The sequence below is a fragment of the Notolabrus celidotus genome, chromosome 11 (genome assembly GCF_009762535.1).
Source record: "Notolabrus celidotus isolate fNotCel1 chromosome 11, fNotCel1.pri, whole genome shotgun sequence".
Lineage (NCBI taxonomy): Eukaryota > Metazoa > Chordata > Actinopteri > Labriformes > Labridae > Notolabrus > Notolabrus celidotus.
In genome coordinates this window covers 11744774-11764048 of record NC_048282.1, presented here as the reverse complement: position 1 = coordinate 11764048, position 19275 = coordinate 11744774, and the positions used below count along the sequence as shown (strand labels likewise).

At 40.9% G+C, this 19275-nt stretch overlaps 1 protein-coding gene across 3 annotated transcripts in view; it reads right to left on the bottom strand.

Annotated features, from left to right (window-relative positions):
- plch2a (phospholipase C, eta 2a) overlaps nt 1-19275 on the bottom strand; it is a 78206-nt gene that overhangs the window by 37610 nt on the left and 21321 nt on the right. For all 3 annotated transcript variants that reach the window (XM_034695417.1, XM_034695416.1, XM_034695415.1), the window contains exons 3-5: nt 13309-13552; nt 13060-13189; nt 6321-6491 (exon numbers count right to left, since the gene is read on the bottom strand). In XM_034695417.1, coding sequence (XP_034551308.1) covers nt 6321-6491; nt 13060-13189; nt 13309-13552 — 545 coding nt within the window. The remainder of the gene's footprint in view (nt 1-6320; nt 6492-13059; nt 13190-13308; nt 13553-19275) is intronic.

Genomic DNA, 19275 nt, shown 5'->3' with positions numbered 1-19275 from the left:
TGCAACTTCACAAAGATTAGAGAGAAGAGGAGATATTAAACAAGAGATGATTTTCTTCTCAGGGAAATGTTTACACATCTGAGGAGCATCGAAGACATGAAGTCTTTTGTTCTTTTTATATATGAGATTATTTAATCCTACTTTACTTCTGAAAATACACTGCCAACACTGAAACATTTTTCAGAGAAATCATGTGCGGGGCTAAGAACTCATTATGTTTGTTTATATATGTTTATTTCATAATGTCATGTTGTATGATGTTTAACGGTCTCATTTGAGTATTTTTTCGTTCATCACCTTGTTGTTTTTGCGTGTAATAGATTAAAAAAATAAAAGTTGTATACCTATCCATTCTGGTGTCCCTTTTACTTTAAGCTATGTGCCTCTAAATTGTAAATGGTTATGCGTATTATCCAAAGACTGTATAAATTATGGATGTAGTATCTGAACGTCACCCATTTGTTCCTGAAGTGCTGTTTTGAAGCCAATCGTCCACGGGAGCCATATTGAACTCAACCAAACTTCTGTCGAGCCATGTGAGGTTAAGAGGCAGGTTTTGTGCCTCCTAGCCAACAGCTACAGTGTTCCCGCCTGTCAATCAAGTCAGCTGTGCCTCTCATAATGGAAAACTTGTAATCTTAATATCTTCAAAATCGCCACGTTATGAAAAAAATCACCCCCGTACAGTGTGTGCCGATAGAGAAATGAGCTATCCAGACTACACTCGTCTTTTGTACCAGGCTGTAAACATGTTTATTTCTGCTGTAGAGATCAGCTTTTTTTAATTTGTCTGTTTGTGGTTTCCGGTACTTCCGGAGCCAACCTCAAGTGAAACTTGAGAAACTGCAGTTATTGACACTTCCCCATTGACACTTCCCCATTCGCTTCAATTCTCGCGGCCGGAGGTTGCCACCTGGTATTATCGTCATAAGGTCCCTCATAATGCAGACTATGGTTCAATGAAGAAAAAGAAAAAAACATTTGACAATTTGTCAAATATGGCAAATTTTGACAAATCAGATTTGACTAAGAAATCCTTAGTTGGGGACACCCCTAACTTTTAGATGATGAGTTACAGGTGCCCCGGTGTCATACACTGTATTAGCAGTGAATTATTTTTAAAAGGTAACGTTAACTCTGTGGATACTTCTAAAAAACATTTGTAGCATACATATATACGGAACATTCTGCTAATGGTAATAAGTTAAATATATACCCATAGGGTTGTATAACAATAGTCAGGAGGCATGTTTCTATGTACATGTGTGTGCGTGTCTTTACAGATTGCCACTTGCAAATGGCGTCCAGGTTGATGTTCAACCCAGCTAGTCAATGCAGTGGTTATGTATATATGTCTATGCTCTAAACAGTCTCTATTTGGTACTAATGACCGCCTAAGACTAAAGCAAACTGATCTGGCTCTAAATTAAAATCTCAGGATTATTTGGAACAAGCCCAGGTTCCAATTTGATCATTTCCATGCCTCTAAGATCAGCTGTATGTGCTTTTGGACCTTGTGTGAACAAATTATATTTGTTCTTCTGCCATTGGTATTATTCACTGTATTGTCACTTCCAGAAAAACACAGAGAGACACGTGTCAACTCTCAAAAACAGACACTTGCATGTGCACAAACTTAAGTTTTCACAGCGTCGTATCTCTCTTTTGAGGCCCAACAAACCCACTCCTTTAAAGTCTGTTGTTAATGATTCCAGCAGACCTGACTTTGCAGAAACTCTGCACCATTTCAAACATATCGCTTCACGAAAGTGCTTACACCACTCTCCAATAACAGGAGAAGGAATTTTTACTTATCTGCAGAGCCGGAGCTAAACACTGAGTTTAATTAGAGGCGCTCCAAACAGAGCCTCCTGCTCTTAAAGTGACGTTTCTATGCATTAAAACATCTTTCTGAGAGCAAATTAGCTGAAGGAGCACACACTGGGAGTTTAAAGAGAGACGGGCTGTAACGCTCATTTGCAAATTTCCCCTCTCAGTTGATGGTATCATTAGCGAGGAGATGTGCTTCATCCAAACAGCCTTTACAACAGCGTCTGGAGTGTGGTGATGGTACTAATGCTAATATCTCTGTAGGGCCCTCACTGTCTGCAGCTCCACAGACGAAGCACCACTTCAGCATCCAAATGGCTGCTCAGTTAAGCTTTTGACATCCCGTGCTGCGGAAGCTACGATGAGCATCCTTTAGGGGATTTTAATAATCACAGAGTTTAGTCAACAAGTTTGAAAAAGGCTCATTTCTGCTTAAGAGGCTGCCGCGGCCAATCAGGAGCTTTAAGTTAAGAGACGTCTGCAGAGATGAGTCTTCTTGTTGATACGATAATCAGCCATGATTATTTATCAGTGGAGCTTTTAGTGATAGCGAGTCTTTTTAAATGCTTCATACTTCTTTAACCTGCACAACCTGGAAGCTATAAGCTCTGTAAGTGAAGCTCTTGCTGTTATTGTTGTTTTAATATGGATCATTTTGAACAGGATCCCCCTGCTGGTCATTTCTGTCATTGATTTAATCTCAGATGAATATATGTTCAGAGTCTGGAGCTGCTGGGCTCATGCTGCAGAGTAGGGCTGGGTATCACCAGGTTCCTCGCGATACGATATTATCATGATATTTTGCCCACGATAACGATACTATCACGATACACGATCATTTTCTTTTTATTTCCTTTCAAAGAGTACTCTACCGCAGCACCAACTCTTATTCATGCTAAGCGCCATCATGTGGAGGCTTGAAGTAGTGACTCTGTAAATCAAAATTGTAGCAGGCTTTTGTGAGAGAATCTCTTTAGAACGGCTGTATGTTTATTGTTTAAATATCGATATTTGGCGCCAGTGTATCGATAACGTATGGCAAGACGAAATATTGCGATATATCGTAGTATCGATATTTTGGCACACCCCTACTGCAGAGTGACCAACATCTCTTTGATAACGAACATCTAAAGCTTTTTCACAACACGCTCAGAGTTCTCAAAGTTAGACCTTTTAAGACCTTTTGTTATTACTCTTAAGAGTTGATAAAACATTTCCTAAATTAAGTAACTAATGTAAGGATACAGGAAAAGTGTAAAGTGTAAGTCAACACGTATAGATAAGGCATTATTTCGAGCTCTTGAACTTAATGTTTTCTACCTCTGTCCCCTGCCATACATCTGCTTGGTCTCCACAGAGTTCAGACATTTGGATCATAAGGTGCCGTGTCCACTGCAATTGTTTTTTGCTCTGGCAGCACCAATTTTCTATTCAAACCCAATGTGATTCAGCATTTCCAGCATCCTCATTGTCTGCTGATTTTTGTCTCAGTGCTCTCTGTTCACACAGTTAAACTTTTGGAACACTGCCGTGTCATTAATGTCACTTCTTGATCACCGACTAATCAGAATCAAGAAGGGGCGGGACTTCTGAAATCCTATTTGTGAACAACAATGTCAGAGGTCCATATGAAGGCGAGAAGTTATCACACTCGTATTTTCCAGATATAGTTTCCGGATTTTGAGCTGCTAATAATGCTCTGACACGATGTCTATTAATAATTTTTACTGTTTCTTGTTAAAATGTCATTGAATGAAAGCATGAATGTAGAATACAGAGCATTTTAAAGCAGACCCAATGGTCACTATTAAGGGAAACGGAAGTCCTGCAGTAAACAGTAAAAGCTGGTGAGAAGCGCTCTGAAATTGAGGTTGTGGGCGCTCCCAACATGAAAAATGGTGCCCTAACTCTTACGTTTCAGAAAGATAATGTTTGTTTTGTCCAGATGAACAGATTGATCAGAGCTTCAATGTATTCACAAATAACCCAAATCAAGGGTAGCCTCCAAGTTCTTCTCAGGGTGAAGATTATGATTAGCCTAGCTTAGCATAAACACTTTTTTTTTTTTTTTTACCAGTTCTGTTTATTGAGCAAAATTCAATGACATTGTAATTTGCATACACATTTACAGTTTTTAGTTTTTCATTTAAACGGAAAAAAGGAAAGAAAGAAAAAACCAAAACAACACAACAATGAGACTAAGAGAACGACACTCCTAACAGGAGAAACAAGATGCAAACATGTGCATAGTTATATACCTGTAGAGGTCCATAGATACAGAATTACCTGCACATTTACAATATGAATATAGCATAAACACTTTTTTAAAAAGGACGAACGTCAAGGTTGGTACTGTCCAAAGATTAAAAAACACACCCTGCAGCCTCTCTGAAACATGGCCAAAAAAGATCATGCTAATTGTGTTTTTCAAATTTCTATCTGAAAATGTGTCCTTTCTCTTAATTAAAGCACATTTACCGTCACATTCAGCTGACGAGTCCACGTATAACTCCTTATTTCAAAATATTACAAGCATGCAATATGGCCGACATTACTTATAATGGATAAAATAAGCTGTGACTACAACTATCACATGTAGCATGCAAATCTACTTTTACCAGCCTTATTTTGTCCAATAAGATGTTACACCTGGACGTGTCGGGTGAATGTGGCCTATATTAAAAGGGAAAATAAGATATTTTTAATTAAAAAATACAATTGGTGAGATTATATATTTGGCTCTGTAAGATGACATCCCTAATTTTTTTTTTCTTAACTGCACAAACTACAGGAATGAAAAAACACAATTTGTGATTATGGAATAATTTTAAGCATTTCAGACTCTTATCAGCCGTTGATCATTAGGATACAGATCCTCAGTTAAATGCTGCTGCTCTACTTATGGGTTATTTTCGGAGCTGCTCCAGGCCAAACAAGCTCAAACACTTCTTAGTTTGTTGATTTATTTCTGGTTGTTACAGACGATATGAAATTGACTCATGTGCTTACTCTTAAAGGTGATGTCAGTGATGTTTCTGCGGCTTTATTTAACAGATTTGGTGAGTTTTAATTAAATTTGTCCAATACTAAAATAAGACCTTCAAATCCAATTTCCGTCAGAGCTCATCTCAATCTGCTGGCGATGTTACGCTCTCGGGAGAGCTCTCCAGGCCAGACGAAAACTGACCTCAAAGTGGAACTCCTCCAATTTTTGACATCAAAGTCTACAACTCCTGAGGAGTTCTGCTGCTGCTAATGTAAAAAAAAAAGTTACAGAAAGTTTGTCGTGGCTCAGGAGGAAGCTGTGTGAAATCTGGTGATGTTGGTTGGAGCTGTTAACTAAATTTTTAAAATGGGATGAGTCGGAGTGTGTGATCCCACTCGACCTCTGCACCCTGCTGCTCAAATCTGCATGAGGCTCCACGCTACGTTAACCGATACCAGAACAAGCATACATATATCAGTGAGACCAAATCCAGACCTTAAATAAGAAATACTAACCTACATGTTACTTAAACTTCTGGGTTCACCTTTGAGACCTGCATCCACTGAAACAGGCGTAAGTATCTGCTTTCACTTTTGAATTTTCAGTGGGGTTTTTTTTCTGCTTGAGGAAGGTTTAAAAATCATGAAACCTATTTTTCAGGAAAGTTTTTGGACTTACTTGATTTAAAGTCAAAGATATCTTGTTACAAAGTATCTTTGTAAAGGTGTTATTCAGGATATCCTCCGGATTCTCGAAGTTACATATATGATCTTTAAAGACCTCTGTTATACGACTCAAGAGTTAATCCAAATTGTATCCCCATGTGTGCAAACTAAGAAAAGTAATGTAACATTAACAATGGCATATTAAAGAACATTCTCTATAGTTACATCATTTTTTTTTTACATTAATGATTTCATAATGACTTTACGGTACTTATTGGCCATAAAATTTGGTGCACAAGATGCACTTTTAATACCTTTAATGTCATCTTAAAAGTGAGCTGCATTCTGTACACTGGTGTGACCCATTAACCAGTAAAAATGCAGAGAGGTATTTTACGTGTTGCAGTATTTAACTCAGAAGCTAATGCTTGAAGAAGCAAACGGTCGCTTCGCATGTTTCTCCCTCATCAGGTCGTAATCATGCATTTCTAATTTTATTTTCATTTTTTAAGTTAGATTTTTGGGTATTTCGAGGCCGGGAGTCGAACCCAAGACCGCTGCAACGAGGACTATAGCCTCTGTATATCAGGCACTAGTTTAGACTACAAGTCCAACAGCGCCCAATAATACTATAACGTAAATAAACCTTGTGGAGCGCTGGTTTGATTGAAAACACTCTAATTAATGTTCACAAGGGATCAGTGGAGTGGGATAGTGGGAGTCCAACTGGTAGTGAGCAGTGGGTTCGTCCAATCATCGACCTCACAAGTCTGCTATAGACTGAAACTAACTACTATTGCTGGCAGAGTGGCGAAAACATGGCATTAGAAAAAGCTTACCTTCTGCTCCACCTCCATGAAGCGTATCAGGTCGTCAGTATCCATGTGGTCTTTGTGGTTGCTGTAGGTGAGCATGAGGAGGTAGAGATCTCTGCGGGTCGACATCATCTTGTAGAACGAACAGAACTCCTCGAAGCCCAACGTGCCCTGGTTGTCGTCTGTGTCGGCCTCCTGCACAGTGGACAGAAAGAGGACAGTTAGTTTAGGTTTCATTCTCAAATAGAAACTCAACTTTAGTTTTACTTGGTGACCGAGACATGTTTTCATTCTTTTTTTAGTTTTCCTTCCATTCCTTTAGATGTTCATATCAAACGTTTGTGCAAATAATAAAATATCTTTGGTTTAATGAGTCTGTCTTCTTTCATAGTGATTTGTAAGTCATATTTTATAAGTAGGTTTGGTTTTGTAGCCGTAAGTTTGCTGGAGATACAGAGTCAGTGTAAAAAGGCTTCCTCTGTGTTAGTGTGATAAAAGGAGGTCAAAGAGAGCGCGTCAGTGGGTCATGCCTCGACCCGTGTAATCCTGTCCTCAGCGTCTGTGAGAGTCTCCGTATGCTGAGCAGCTCGGTGTGCTGATGTCTGAGTGACTCAGTCTGACTTACCCACTGAGCTCAGAGAGGAACACACACATCTGATAACACTGAGTCTGCAGGCTTTTTAATATTTGACTGTATCATATGTCCACTGTGTTCTGGGATTATGTTATAAAGAGCTGAATATAATAACTATCTGTGCTGTAAACTTAATTTTGTTCTGTCTCCTCTTTGAGAATCGAGAGCTTCATGTAAAGAATATCACTTATATATCAGGGACCACAGTCAACCTTTAATTGAGTCTGCAGCCTCCAATTATTGACTAATATTTCTATTCACGTGTGTGAATAAATATTATTGAATGTAAGATGATACTGACAGATACTGCCCCCAGGATCTCACTTGTCCTGTCCCATTAAAGTTACTAACCAGAGACCTTTCTGGAGTCCCTGAGCTCCCTTGTCTTGTAGATTCCTCCGGATTTCTGCTGCTGTGGACGTGCCAGACTCCAGCTGCTACAACTACTACTATCTGTCTCACCACTATCATCTCCCTCTATCCCTCTCTCCAACACGGTCTCAGCAAGTGTCTGTCTATCTACCTTGCCACTGTAACTTGTTAAATGCTGCAAAGTGCTCTGCTCATGGTGGATTAAGATGAGAACCTGTCATGGTGTTGTTTTTTGTATAATTATAATATAGTAGTTGTGGTGCAATCAGAAAGTCTGGCACTTATCCAGGGTATGTGGTGGAACATCTGCAGAAAGGAATCCAAAGATGAACACAGGTATGCATCGTCGATTCAAAGAACTTTCTGATCTTGTAACAGATTCGTCAATAATTTAAACATCAGAATATTCTGTGAAGAGGAGGTTGAACCGGGATGCAGACATTAATAGCAGCAGCATGAAAGCCGTTATGCAGTCAGGCACACACAGCCATAATGCAGCGATGTGTCCCCTCCTCTAATCGAGCAAAAGTTTTGCCCTCAAATCTTCCTCCAGTCACACATTCAGCCTCCCATGCTCCGTCTCTGACACGGCTCACACACAGGGAGCTGAGTGACTCTGAGACACAGGACAAACAGTTCATGTCACCAGCCTCAGCTGCTGGCTCTGCATACATGTCACTTCGCTGGCACCGAGTTGTGAACGAGTGACACGAGGATGACGGCAGCAGATGCACACAGACAGGATTACTCATGTGGCAGCAGTTATTAAAGACATCCCTGCTCAGACACTTTGCTGTGACACACATTTATTATGCTATTGTTTTCATAAGAATCAAGCAACAAGAGCTGAGGTAAAACCAATGCAGATGATAATAAGGACAACACAGATCGATCTAACGGCCTGACACTCTGCAGAGAAAGTGACAGGAGCCAGGTTGTCTGCAAGTTTTTGCTTAGTAGGGAAGTGCACGCTGTAACACACACCGTCTTATAAGAAGAAGAAAGGTACTTTATTGATCCCCAGGGGGGAAATTCAATTTTTTCACTCATGCTATTTTTGGACATGCTACACATACAGTTTTTTTGGTATATACATACAATCATGCACACACATGCAGTGAACATGCTTAGGGAGAGATGTCAGAGTGAGGATACTGCCGTCAACCAGCGCACCCCGAGCAGTTGGGGGTTCGGTGCCTTGCTCAAGGGCACCTCGGCAGTGCCCAGGCAGGTGAGCCAGCACCTCTCCCGCCACCAGTCCACTTGCCAAACTTCATCCATACTGGGACTCGAACCAGCGACCCTTCGGTTCCCAAGCCAAGTCCGTATGGACTGAGCTACTGCCGCCCCCACTGAGCTACTGCCGCCCCCCTTATACAGTATATGGAAAGTTTGAGCTTCGAGAGAGTGGGGAGAGTCTCTTGTGACAGAGAGAAAATAACAAGTGGAACAAAAGTGCAGTGCAGGTGACCTCATGTTATCCACCTCTGAGGCATCTGTTGACAAAAGCTGGCAACATGATGTTATGGCAGCTCAGCAAGCAGCCCCCAGACATCCAGACATCCTGTGCCCTCAGACAGAAAAACAGAGACACTGGTTTTTGCATTTAAAACATCCTTTTCTAATTAGTTTTGTTTGAAGATGGATTGGTGCAGACCTCTGCAGATGATCTGGCTGGCGGTTGGGCTTGGGTACCGAGAACCAGTTAAAAATTTCTCCGATTTGTGGATTCGATAAGGAACCTGCATTTCAGGTCCTCTTTTCGATTCATAAGAGGGTCATAAATCTTTTAGGATTTAACCGTAGTGAGAATTTCGCGGTCCACAGAAAGTTTTTCTCACCTGCCTGGACCTGCTGTGTCGGCGTAACATTATAAGAGATGGGACATGATTTTCCGAATGCTAGAATATTCGTTCACTTATTAAAAATCGAAGAGTTAATATGAATATTATCAAATTTCAAAAGTAAAATTTTTTACCGGTGCCTGGTTGTAATACAGTATTCCTGCCAGACAGTGCCTACAGAGCGTCTTAAAGCTCTTTGCTTACTGCATAAAGTAACAGAAGAAGAAGAATGCTAACTGTATTAAACAGTAAAAGAAGAAGAAAACATGAGTGACAGTCTCAGGAAATACGTGTGTAGTGGTGTGAGATTCAGAAACAGAGAACTCTGCAGAGACTGAGCATGGCTGTAAAATGTAAACATACACGCCACGCTGCTGCGTCACAGAATTACAGACGTAAAGGTCGAGATTTTTTTTTGGCTTGAAAGGCTCATCCCTAAACATTACGTCACATGCCAACAGAACACAAAACAACTGATGTATGTTTGTGCATCAATAATTGGAGTTCAAGCAATCTGGCTCAACTCCAGATATAACGTTAGGCCACAGGACCCACGGGACTCAATAGCAGAATAGATGAGCTCAAAGATGATTGTTTTCATGTTTTGAAAAAAAGCAGAACTGGGTCCTGCATGGAACCTCATTTTGATTTCCATTCCCAGGAGAAAATATTTAAAAAGCATAAAACTAGAGCAGTCAATTGATAGAAATCAATTCAATATTTTCAGACTGATTGCATGGATTATAACTTCTTTAAGAAGCATCACATGCAGATTAACTTTCTTGGTCTGCAGGTAGAGCACAAGAGGAGAATTTCCTCTTAAAATTCATGCATGGTGACATTTCCTCGGAGGCTTCCGTGGACGTTTGAGCGCTCTGTGATGTCTGGAGTCAAACGTGTGACTGATATGGGATCATTTATTTTAAGGGTTATTTTTTCCAGGGTAAATGAATCCAGATTAATGCTTTATTTTGAAACTCTAACTGATTGGCCTACATCTTTATTCATCCTCAGCAGTCCTCTTTTTAGGACACAAGCTATCCACAGGAGACGAACAAAGTGGAGCACAGTCCTTTTTTATTGGAGCAAAAGCATCAATCCAGCCTCATTCCTCCCCCATTCATTATGCATGAACTCAGGCACTTAAGTTGTTAGCAGGCTCATGCTCTGTGCTTTAGCTCGACAGCTAATATGGATTAATTCATCAGTTAGCGCTGCAACTCTCCCTCCACATGTACATCTGCGAGTCTTTGGGGTGATAAATCATCTAGCAAAGCCTCAGCAGCTCTGCTCTCGTTCACAGCTCAGACTATCACATCCGACCACCTTCCTGTGACTCATGAACACCAACAGCACAGCAGGACTTAGCTCTGTCAACACATGCCATGAACGCTCTTTAGGCTCCGTCATGAAGTTAACACATATCTCCAGGGCTGAAGGATTCAGATTAATGTGGCGCGTCAGGGAGACGTTTTTATGGAGGAAAATATGCTTCAGTTTCTCTTTTAGAAAGCTCATTTGGCATTATGTAGTTATGTCGTGTTCAAAATGCAGAAGGTCAAAGGTCGGTCAGTGCCCCCACTTTGCTTCTGTTTCTAGTCTCCTGTGTTTTTGCATCTTTAACCTCGCTCGCCTTTCTCTGCTGTTTTCATCCCTTCTTTTTCCCACCATCAAACATATAGATACTAAATTAATCCCTTCTTTCTGCACGTTGACATGATTATAGTTCACCCTTCAGAGGCTGTGATTAGAGCTGATTAGAAACCTTGGCAACAGTGTACTATCAAGAAACAACAGACTGGTGCAATGTAAGTGCAGTCTTTATGTGCAGAACATAGCCAACAGTGTTAAAAGTCATAATCCTGCCTTAGCTTTGGTTTCCTAGTTTTACTTTGACTTTTTAAACAATGCACCATTATTTCATTCTTCTTGTAACTCTGTGTATTTGGCAGCGGTGACACAACATTTGTCTCCGGGATTATAAAAACTCCTCCATCTATCTTTCTGTCCATCTGTGTTTTGCTTCACCGCTCATCTTTTCCAAGTTTTGCTCATTATTCTGCTCATGTGAAACCCTCAGAGGGAGCTTGTTGCAGGATTTGTGTTTGGCTAGAAACTAACTGAATATCTATTGTCTAATTTCTTACAGTGGGCTAAAAGATCATCTGCATCCACGAGTCTATGAAAGTAGAGCAGTGCTCACGATTCATCTGAGGAGTTGTTACTGGGTGGCTTTTTGTTCATGAACTTTGTGTAAATAGAGGAACTTCTCTCAGATTTTACCCTGTATTATTTCTTATGCAGTATTCATACTGACTGCAGAGTGTCTTCATACATGAGTTCATAGATTGCATAAAATGCAGCCAATTAGATACAAAGAGTCTTGTTTTACTTGCAAAGACAGTGTGCTCAGAATCCTTTTGACATAGGGGAACCATTTTTTTTCTCTCTCCTTCAACAACAACCGCTCTCTTCTTCTCCTTCAACAACAACCGCTCTCTTCTCTTTAAACCACTGCTCTCTCTTCTTCTCCTTCTACAACAACCGCTCTCTCATGTTCACCTGTAACAACCGCCCTCTTCTACTCCTTCAACAACAACCGCTCTCTCTTCTTCTCTTTCAACATCAACCGCTCTTCTTCTCCTTCAACAACAACCTCACTCTCTTTTTCACCGTCAACAACCGCTCTCTTCTACTCCTTCAACAACAACCGCTATCTCTTCTTCTCCTTCAACAACAACCGCTCTCTTCTCTTTAAACCACTGCTCTCTCTTCTTCTCCTTCTACAACAACCGCTCTCTCATGTTCACCTGTAACAACCGCCCTCTTCTACTCCTTCAACAACAACCGCTCTATCTTCTTCTCTTTCAACATCAACCGCTCTTCTTCTCCTTCAACAACAACCTCACTCTCTTTTTCACCGTCAACAACCGCTCTCTTCTACTCCTTCAACAACAACCGCTATCTCTTCTTCTCTTTCAACATCAACCGCTCTCTTCTACTCCTTCAACAACAACCGCTATCTCTTCTTCTCTTTCAACATCAACCGCTCTCTTCTACTCCTTCAACAACAAACGCTCTCTCTTCTCCTTCAACAACAACCGCTCTCTCTTCTCTTCCTTCAACGACCACAGCTCTCTCTTCTCTTCCTTCAACGACCACAGCTCTCTTCTTCTCTTCCAATAACAACCACACTCTCTTCTTTTCCTTCAACAACTGCTCTAGTCAAAAGAGAGGGAAAATTGAAATCTCCTCAAACGTCTGTCTGTCTGTCTGTCTGTCTGTCTGTCTGTCTGTCTGTCTGTCTGTCTGTCTGTCTGTCTGTCTGTCTGTCTGTCTGTCTGTCTGTCTGTCTGTCTGTCTGTCTGTCTGTCTGTCTGTCTGTCTGTCTGTCTGTCTGTCTGTCTGTCTGTCTGTCTGTCTGTGCCAAGAAGCTACCCGAGAGTCTTCATGAACATCCACAGACACACAGAGATACACACACACTCAGGGTCGGATCGATCCTGGTGTGTTTATCCTGCATTACACCCGAGGCCATCTGTGTCCCAGCAGCACCATATGGCCGAATTCCAACAGGCCAGCAGACTTAGTGATGATGAGGAGGAAGGCTAAAACAACAGTGTTAACACGGCATCATGCTAATCCTCTGCTGTGAGCTGAGCCGAGTGTGTTAGCAAACATCTGCAGCACGAGCAGTCAAAGTCTCCAAAGTGTAAACAGAGAAAAAGTACTGTTAGAATGAAAACAGTGAAATGTAAAAGGCCAGTGGATTTATGTACTGTATTTATATTTGTATGATTAAACGGCTGAGTTAAGGTGGTTAAAGGACTACAATGCATAATGAGAAATGACTGCAGTGATACCCGCTGAGTCTACCTGATTTATGTTCGCACACAGATTCATGCTTTCGTACCTTGAACATCTGTTTGACCTTCTGTCTGGGCAGGTTGACGTTGAGCTTGTGCAGAAGCTGCAGGACCTCGCTGATGCTTAAGCTGCCGTCTCCATTCTTATCGGCCTCGGTGAAGGTCTGCTTCAGCCATGTGAGGACGGGGAAGGGTTAAGGAAAGTAAGCACATAAATCATAAACATTCACAAAGGTAGTTGGACGGTCAGATAATAAAACATGCCTCTGTCTCAGTGTTACATAAGTAAAGGATATTGATCTCTGGTTCGCTGCCTCTTGGCCAGGCTGTCCTCGTCACTGATTCCAGCCATCAGGTACTTGAGTCCTGTGATCCAGGTCCGGGCCTCCTCTCCCGTGCCAGAGACCAAGTCCAGGGACTCCATGTGCTCCCCGTAGTACAGACTGAAGCAGCAGTTTGGGTCAAAGCTGCCCTCGGCATACCGCTGGAAGATCTCAGACTGCTTCCCCTCGCATACCTCACGGATCGAGTCGATGGAGACTGAATGAGGGAACACAAGGTCAGCAATGGAGTTAATAAACTTCAAGTACCCTGCTGAAGGGCAGTTTGGAGGTGCTTCATACTTCTATGTGTTTTATTATATTTGTCACTTTAATAGTGTTCTTTTATGCTTGTCTGAATGTTACCAATGCTTTTAATCTTTTAATGTAAAGCACATTGAGTTGCCCTTGTGTATGAAATACAATACAAATAAAGCTATACAAATAAAGCTGCCTTGCCTTGCCTTCTACTGCAATACATTTTGCAGGAAATATTCACTCAAGTACAAATATATATATCCAATCCAATCAATTGTAATTATATAGCATATTAACAAAAGCAATAAAAGGTATTTATGAGCTGCACAGTAAGTCACAAAAGCTGAATCTAAAACACATACAAACACATCAGAATAAAAAGACAGAGATACAGATACCACACAAGTTTCATGCTGGGTTTAAAACCAAAATAAGGGCGGGCAGGAGAAGCACTGCAGTGACTACCATAAAAAAGGGTAATGAAGAGGCACTTTTAACACCTTTTTTGTCACCTTGCTGCATCCTACACACCGGTGCGACAAACATTATAATTCAAAATGAAGGGGTAATTTGCAAAAAGATAATTCAATTTTTGTAAATGTGTTATATCTTTAATAAAGTCACATTTTAACATTTTACATTTAAGATACCTCTGATTAGTTATGTAATTTTTACTTAGTCAAAGCAACCCAACTTCAGTTGATTGATAACACCTAAAGCTAGTAATAGAAAAAAAGTTTTACGAAACATTTGGAAAGTTTTTAAATAGTGAGTTATCTGTTTTTGCAAATGAACCCTAAAAATGCAGGAGCTTTTTATAGTTATACAATTTTAACCAGAGGCAAGAAACTGCTTTTATGCTCAAAGCATGCTGGGATAAATCACAACTTGGACCAGGCCGGAGACACCACTTATTTTTTTTCTTGTTTCTAAAATTATTTTATAATTAATTGTGTTGTTATGATCATAATTATATTATTATTAACTTATTTCTTTTTAATCTCTATACATATTATTATTTTTTCTGTTTTTTGCATTGTCAGAATTTTCTACACCTCTCTGACTGTTCCAAGGTTTATTCTGTCAACCTCCTGAATTCTGCCATGCTTTGTTTGTCAAAACACTTTGTAAACATTTGTTTTTAAAAGGTGCTATTTAAATCAAATGTATTAATATTATTATTTACGCCTCAATGAGTACAAATCATGCATTTGAAGAAATAGTTATATACTAGTAAGATAATGAACTTTGTGGAGTTCTCATTTGATTGAAAAAAATCCTCAATTTATGGACAAGTGAACAGCAGAGGTGGGAGGAAACTTGTCCATTGGAGTATCCATGTCGCACTGCAATACTATGTTGGAGTTGGAGCTGATGAATGTGGGGCAGCAGCCGATCATATTGCGATTATTGCAAACAAGAAAAGAGAGGAGACGTCGTGGAGACAGAATATACAGCCGCTGAATCAATGAGGGAGCTGATTTGGGGACGGTTCTTCTCTAATTGTAGTGATTCTATTTTCACACCAGCACCATTTCTCTGTACTTTTCTTTCCATTGAAGTAAGTAGAATTCAAAGTCTGCAGCCTTGTTTAGCATAACAAAAGAAAACCTATTTAAAAAACAATGGTAGTAAACTCACTTTATTAAATCCAAAGCATCCTCCTGCAGTCTCATTATTCTACAGATTCTGAGAGTTTCCACCTCTGGCAGAGCTGTGAATTAATTGTTGTGGGCACAGGGAGAGCTTAACATGGAAATTCTTCTGTCTGATTTCAAGCAATTCAATTTTCAACAGACGAGATGAAGAATTAAAAACACTCGACTGGATGAGCAGTGCCCCGAGAGCTCTGTTTATTAAATTTCAACATTTATGAGATGTTAATGATGTTTTTACCGTAAGACGCTGCCTCCAGACGTTCATTAGTTCTCCTCATGACAGCGGGCACATGATAAGTACCTCTGTTCCTCATTCAGGAGCTCGTTCCGAAGGATATACCATGATATAAAACTCTGTAGTGTATGGAATAAACCTGATTTACTTCCACGCTCATTCATAATGCAGTGGTATATATCTGTACACTCATGTACACACAGGCTCCCCCGGGCTGCAGGGGACAGAAACCTGTGTTTTTGAGGCAGATCGCTGAATCTCCTGAATGTCAGAGATGCCAGCCACCTGACACTCGACATGCTGCTGCTGTGTTGTGAGTACTCCCATGAGGCTGCAGATACCACACGTTTTCCTGTTTGTAGCACTGTTATAAATTATTAAAGAGTATGTGGCAGGTATCTGGTGCATGAATCTAACCGTATGACTTCCCTCTGGAATATATGACAAGCTGCAAGGCAGTGCAGGCTGAGGATGATATCAGCTGATCAGAGTTCAGAGAAAAGTTCCTGTTTGATGACTTTCTGACCTTCAGATTTCCTACCTGCACAGCTGAACTGTAACAAAGAAATGAGGAAGCTCAAGCTACTCCACATTCAATCAGGCTGTGTCCGTCTCGGTCGGGCTCTGTCCACCGGACAGTTGGAGTCACGAGACCACGGTAATTACTGAATCAATGATTATCTGACTCCTCTCCTCATCTATGTTGTCTTTATCGTCTTCTGAAAACGTCTGACCTGTTGAGCTTTATGTGACGTGCTCCAGCATCCAGCAAAAAAAAAAGTCTTGTGTATCTGATTGGGAGGGCTTGCAGCCCAAGCACAACGGAGCAGATCCAGTAGGAGTTAACACATTGACTAGAACAGAAACAATCAGATCTGGTGCTGTGATGGATCGGAGAAGGACCGGGCAGGAATCTGGTGGAATTTGTCAGCAAGACATCCCAATCAGGATTTAGACAATTGCATGTCACTCTCTGCTGATCGCAGGGAGAGTGAGCGAAGTCCCTCAGTAGGTCCCTCCTGTAATGCACTGATTGAGGCATGTTCAATATGAACCTTATCATGTGGCTGTTAAAAACAAATGTGCCGCTAGTTGTTGCATAAAATGTTAATAATTTCATACTTTGGATCATTACGAGACGCTCTGTCATCAACAAGTCAAGGCAGCAGAAAACGTGCTCAGACGGCTCCGATGTAACCTAGCGTGTTAGCAACATCAGTGCCATTATTTTTACAGTCTTTGGTGCCATCCCTCCAGTCTGTTGGCTTTGCATCCAAAGATGGGGGGAATGTTCTGTGTTAAGTTTCCAACCTTTATGTCTGTGCTGTTGTTGGTGGCATAGTTTTGTATGCTCTGCCAAAAAAAAAACATTTGCACGGGGACCATGCACACAGCCGCAGCCCCCAGCTGAGCGCCTCTGCTGTGCAGAACACCTTAAGTCAGCTGATTCACATTGAAACATGCTTTAAACCTAAAACACCTTCCTGAGAGCTGAATGAAATATGAGACCACGTGTTGTTTATTCCATGTGATAGAAAATCAAAAAAGCGTGTAAGTTCTCAGCAATCAATTAATGCAAACTTGATTAATTGTTTACATCCCTAGTGGTAATGTAATATATGACATAATATAATTGAATGTATCAAGTTAAACTTAGTGGTTTAAGCGTGTTCCCCATGCACAGACGCTATATTCCTTGTCGCAGCAGTTGTGGGTTTGACTCCCAGTCTGGCCATGTGCTGCACGTCTTCTCCTGCTCTCTGCTCCCCACACTTCCTGTCTCTCTTCAGCTGTCCTACCAAATAAAGGTGAAATGCCCCAAATATGTTACTTTAAGAAAAAAAAAAAAAAAAGAAGCAGGTTTTGTTATTTGGGTATCTTAAAAAAATATGCTGCTGATGAAAAGATCAGGCAAAAACAGGCAGGAGAAATGGTGGAAGATATGCAGGATATGCAAAGTAATAGAAAAGCTACCTTTTTATGAAGAAATCTAGATAAATCCGGTGTTAATTTGGATAAACATACAAAAGATTCAAAAAGGTAAAAGATGAGTAATGTAGGCCAGCCCAATCCATATAGAGCTGTGTTACATGTTGAAACATTGTAATGCATGTATAAAACACACTGGGACCAAAGACGATGAGCCAACTTTAGTAAAATGTTCATTTCTGTTTTAGTTTTTGGTTACATATTATGGGCCAGAACGTGAAAACGTCCTGCCAGGAACACAGGACACCTGGTCGGTGTGAGCAGCCCAGAAGCCTGCAGTGTTTCCTGTCTGTCAGTCTGTCTCAGTGGGTGCTCTGTGATAAGCCTCTAGAGGCTCAAAACCACACACACACAGTACAGTGCCAGGGAACATGCTACCAGAAAGTCTGCGGAGGGTCGACTATGCACCCTCCTCCAGTGAAGGTGAGCGTTGAGACACACACGTATAACAGTACTTGGTTTATGAGTGTGGATTAAGAGAAGCGATGCGATGCCACTAACTATAAGCTTACAGGCACATTTTCCTCCACCAGCTGCTAAAGGTTTAAGATTCAGGAACAAATCTGACATCATTTTCAGTTTTCTAGAAAGAACAAAAGATAAACGTGTCCCATGCTGTTAAAACATCTTTTTCCTTTAGTGGCACGTGTGAGTGTGAGAAAGACGAAGTGTTTGGGCAGATTAAAGCTGATGAATAATTAAGTCCCTTAAGAAGCTTATTAAATCCAGGGCTACAGAGGAGGGAGAGCAACAGGAAACTGAGCCCCTAAGCCCCCATGAGACGCCCAGACATACTGAGAGCTGCTGCTGAAGAGTCTCTCTGCTTTCTGTCTCTGAAAAACACTACAGGAAAATTGTTTGTTTGCTTTCAGCAGAGACTGTGGAGGAGAAACTAAAGTCCAAATACAAAAAAAATACAAAACTAAATGGGTTAAAAATGTATAATAATGTAGAATATTCTGAAATAAAGTTATTTGTTTCAGAGAGCAGCCTTCTGACCTTCTCACCTAAACATTTTCTTGAAAGGCTGCAGTTTCGGTAACAGTAGAATCTTCATATTTTACAATCAAGTGTGGACAATCAAATTAAAACCTTATCTTTTAGAATGACTGAACAGGCATGCAGAGTCGATATAAATGTGTCCTAATACCAACCGATCGAATGTATCATAACTCAGGTTTCCGTTTCAGTCCCACTCAGACTGTATAAAACATGGATATAGTCTCTGTGACGTCACACGGTGGTTGCCATTTTGAAAATGCTGACTCATCCTAACTTCAGTCGACCTAACAAAAGCAAAGAGATGGCGTTGTGCTGGCCTTTAGCCTCCTAGCTAACAGCTACAGTGAGCACGCCTGTCAGTCACATCAGATGTGTCTTTAAGTATGCAAAACTCGTAATCTTAATATCTTCTAAACTGCCGCATTATAAAAAAATTCACCCCCCGCAGTGTTCGCCGATAGAGAAATGAGCTATCCAGACCCAAACTGTTTTGTGAACCGGGCTGTAAACATGTTTATTTCTCTAAAGATTGTGTTTTTTTATTGGGTGTATGTTGCCCACAGGGCTGGATGGTATACTGCTGGTTTCCTCAAATCCGATAACTATGACACATAAAAAGAGAAAAGTGGCACCTCAGATTTTGTTACCCCAGCATGCTTTGAGCTGGAAATCAGCGGCTTAGTAAATAAAAGAATGTGTGTGAATTTTCAACTGCATCAGTTTGCTTTCAGCGGGCGCACTCCCCCCGTTTATTGACTGCAGGAGAAGCATGCACTGCTGAGTTAGCAGCTTGAACAGGGA